Here is a 2,701-nt window from a genome sequence, read left to right as displayed (position 1 = left end):
TTGCATGGTATCTCAAACTCGTTTTCCTCGTAAATTGTGCCAACCAATATTTCTCTTCTAATAATAAATATTACGGCCGATTGCTCGGGAAAAAATAATCATATACATAGGATAGCATGTGCATTTCCTCAATAGTACATACAGTAACACAGATGTGACCACTCACTTCGGGTACCTAAAGTTGGAGAAGTGGCATGTCTAGCCATGGCTCATCTCCTTATTCCGAAATGCTTACTACTTTTGCGGCTTCCACTTCCGTTCATGGTTTATTCGATCTGTGGTCGGCTGTTTGAGATGGAGCCAAGACGAGCCCATCTTAGACTATGCGACCACGCTGTTGGTAATCTCCATTTTACCAAGCAGCTCAGCAGCTCGATCCTGCACGACTCTCCACGCTTCAGTGACGTGGCGCTCCTCCGTCAACGTGCTCCCGACGGCGCATCTGAGCATGTAGGTGCCGCCCACCTTGGCGGAGCTCATGTACGGGCCCGAGCTGGTCGCGTTCACCTCCTCCAGGAGACTCCTGTTGAGCTCGTTGGCCGCCTTCTCGCCGCCGAGCTTCTCCGGCGGCGGACGGAGCCGGAAGCACACCAGCGAAAACTGCCTATCCACCACCACCTCGAACCGCTCGTCCGCCCTCACCATCTCCTCGAACGCCGCGGCCATCCGGACGTGGGCGCGGACGTGGTCGCGCAGGCCCTCGACGCCATAGCAGCGGAGCACGAGCCAGAGCTTGAGCGCCCGGAACCGGCGCGTCAGCGTCACGGACCAGTCCTTGTAGTCCACGATGTCGTGCCCCTCCGCCGCCGCGTCCTTGAGGATGTACTCCTGCTCCGTGCCGAGCCCGGCGACGAGCAGCGCCGGCTGCCGCACCCACAGCGCGCAGCAGTCGGTGTTGGCCAGGAGCCACTTGTGGGCATTCATGCTGAAGGAGTCCACGGCATCGGCGCCGTCGGCCAGGTGGCGGAACTCCGGACAGACGAGCGCCGACCCGGCGTACGCCGCGTCCACGTGCGACCACGCGCCGTGCGCCGCCGCGACAGCGCAGAGCTCCCGGACGGGGTCCACCGCGGCGGTCTGGGTGGTGCCGATCGTGGCGCACAGGAATAGCGGGACCAGCCCGGCGTCGGCGTCCGCCCGCATGGCAGCGCCCAGGTCCGCCGGCGACAGCGCGAACATGCGGTCGCGGTGCGTGGGGATCTCGCGGACGTTGTCGCGGTGGATCCCGGCGATGCGCGCAGCCTTGCGGAGCGCAAAGTGGGTCTGGTCGGAGCAGTAGACGACGAGGTCCCCGATTCTCTTGCTGCCGATCTCGTCGAGCTTCCGCTCCCGCGCGGCGACGAGGGCACACAAGATGGCCTCGCACGAGGTTCCCAGCAGCGTGCCGCCGCCGCCGCCACAGAACAACAGGCTCTCAGGCAGGTGCAGCGCCTTGCCGAGCCAGTCCGTGACCACCATCTCGAGCTCCGTGGCGGCCGGGGAGGCGGCCCAGGTGAACGGGACGACGTTGATGCCTGCGGTGAGCGCCTCACCGAGGGCAGCGGCCGTGCTGCTCGACGCCGGGAAGTGCGCGAAGTGGCGGGGGCTCTGCCAGTGCGTGAGGCCCGGCAGGATGTGGTCGCGCACGTCCTGCAGCGCCGCGGCGAACGCGTCGTGCTCCGCCGGGCGTGACGGAGCGTCCTTAGGGAGCGCGCTGCGCAGGAAGCCCGGGGTGACGCTGGGGTGCACGGGGTAGCTGCACATGTCAGCGTAGTAGTCGGCGACGAAATCAATAACCTGGTGGCCCTGGCGCCGGAACTCGTCGGCGTCCAGCAGGCTGGCACTGTGCGGCGGCGCCGCTTCCTTCATCACCATTCTAACAGCGGCGGCGTTTAGGTCGCCATTGTTAACGTGACACATTTGCGCCGGCGGAGCCATTCGTGCTCTGTACGTGCGTGAGAAAAGAACTATAGAAGGGAGAATGGAACAACTAGGGCTTCTTTTGCCCCGAGCTGGAGTGGCGCTTCTTGTGGGTGCATCGACAGCATGCTCTAAGAGCTATTTATAGATCGATGTGGTACATGTGGCCTTGTGGCAAAACTGTTCCAAGCCGCGTGTTACATGTATAGTATCAGGACCATTCTTCCAAGATGCAATGCAAGACTTTGTTGTAGCTCCATACCTCTTTTTTCTCCTAGCTAACTACTCACGTTTCTTGGCATGTGATTAAAAGAACTCGGCTATAGAATGCCGCTAAAGTAGTCTTCACTCCCTGCTTTGGTTAATTATAATTAAACCGGTTGCGATACCACCTGCAGGTTATTACACGAACGAGGAATAAATTTCCCAGAAACGATATAGTAGCTTCCACTGTCCCTGATTAATTAGTTCAAGAAATCTAACTAGTTTGAACAAGTTATATTTATTGAACTAGCAACACAGAGGAGTAGTGGAAACAATATTTTATAATCGCATAGAGTGACAGATAATAGTTTAATTTGTATAGTACATTAGATTACAGCAGGGCACCGACATCGATCCAAATAAGAAGCGCGTCCAGAGCCAAAAAATCAAAATTTCCAGCCGTGTTGTGAATGCCACACCACCAATTTCTTATCTCCTCACCCTCTCCCTGCTAATCTCATGCCTTTTCTCTCCATCCTCGAAACCGAGCTCACACCCTCCTACCCCCCTCTCTCCATCCACTTCCCCCTCAATCCGG

General features: G+C 58.3%; 1 protein-coding gene across 1 annotated transcript; it reads right to left on the bottom strand.

Moving 5' to 3' along the window:
* LOC112903362 (tyrosine decarboxylase-like) lies at window positions 1-1,975 on the bottom strand. The gene has a single exon (XM_025972606.1). The coding sequence runs from the start codon at window positions 1,915-1,917 to the stop codon at window positions 322-324; it is 1,596 nt and encodes a 531-aa protein (XP_025828391.1). The 5' UTR covers window positions 1,918-1,975; the 3' UTR covers window positions 1-321.
* Window positions 1,976-2,701: the final 726 nt, after the last annotated feature.

This window comes from Panicum hallii, chromosome 8 (assembly GCF_002211085.1).
Source record: "Panicum hallii strain FIL2 chromosome 8, PHallii_v3.1, whole genome shotgun sequence".
Taxonomy (NCBI): Eukaryota; Viridiplantae; Streptophyta; class Magnoliopsida; order Poales; family Poaceae; genus Panicum; species Panicum hallii.
The sequence above is the reverse complement of the archived record's forward strand: the minus strand, read 5'-3'. Positions and strand labels throughout refer to the sequence as shown.

Coding starts and splice junctions, on each gene's coding strand:
- LOC112903362 (XM_025972606.1), bottom strand. CDS start 1,917: ATGGCTCCGCCGGCGCAAATGTGTCACGTTAACAATGGCGACCTAAAC.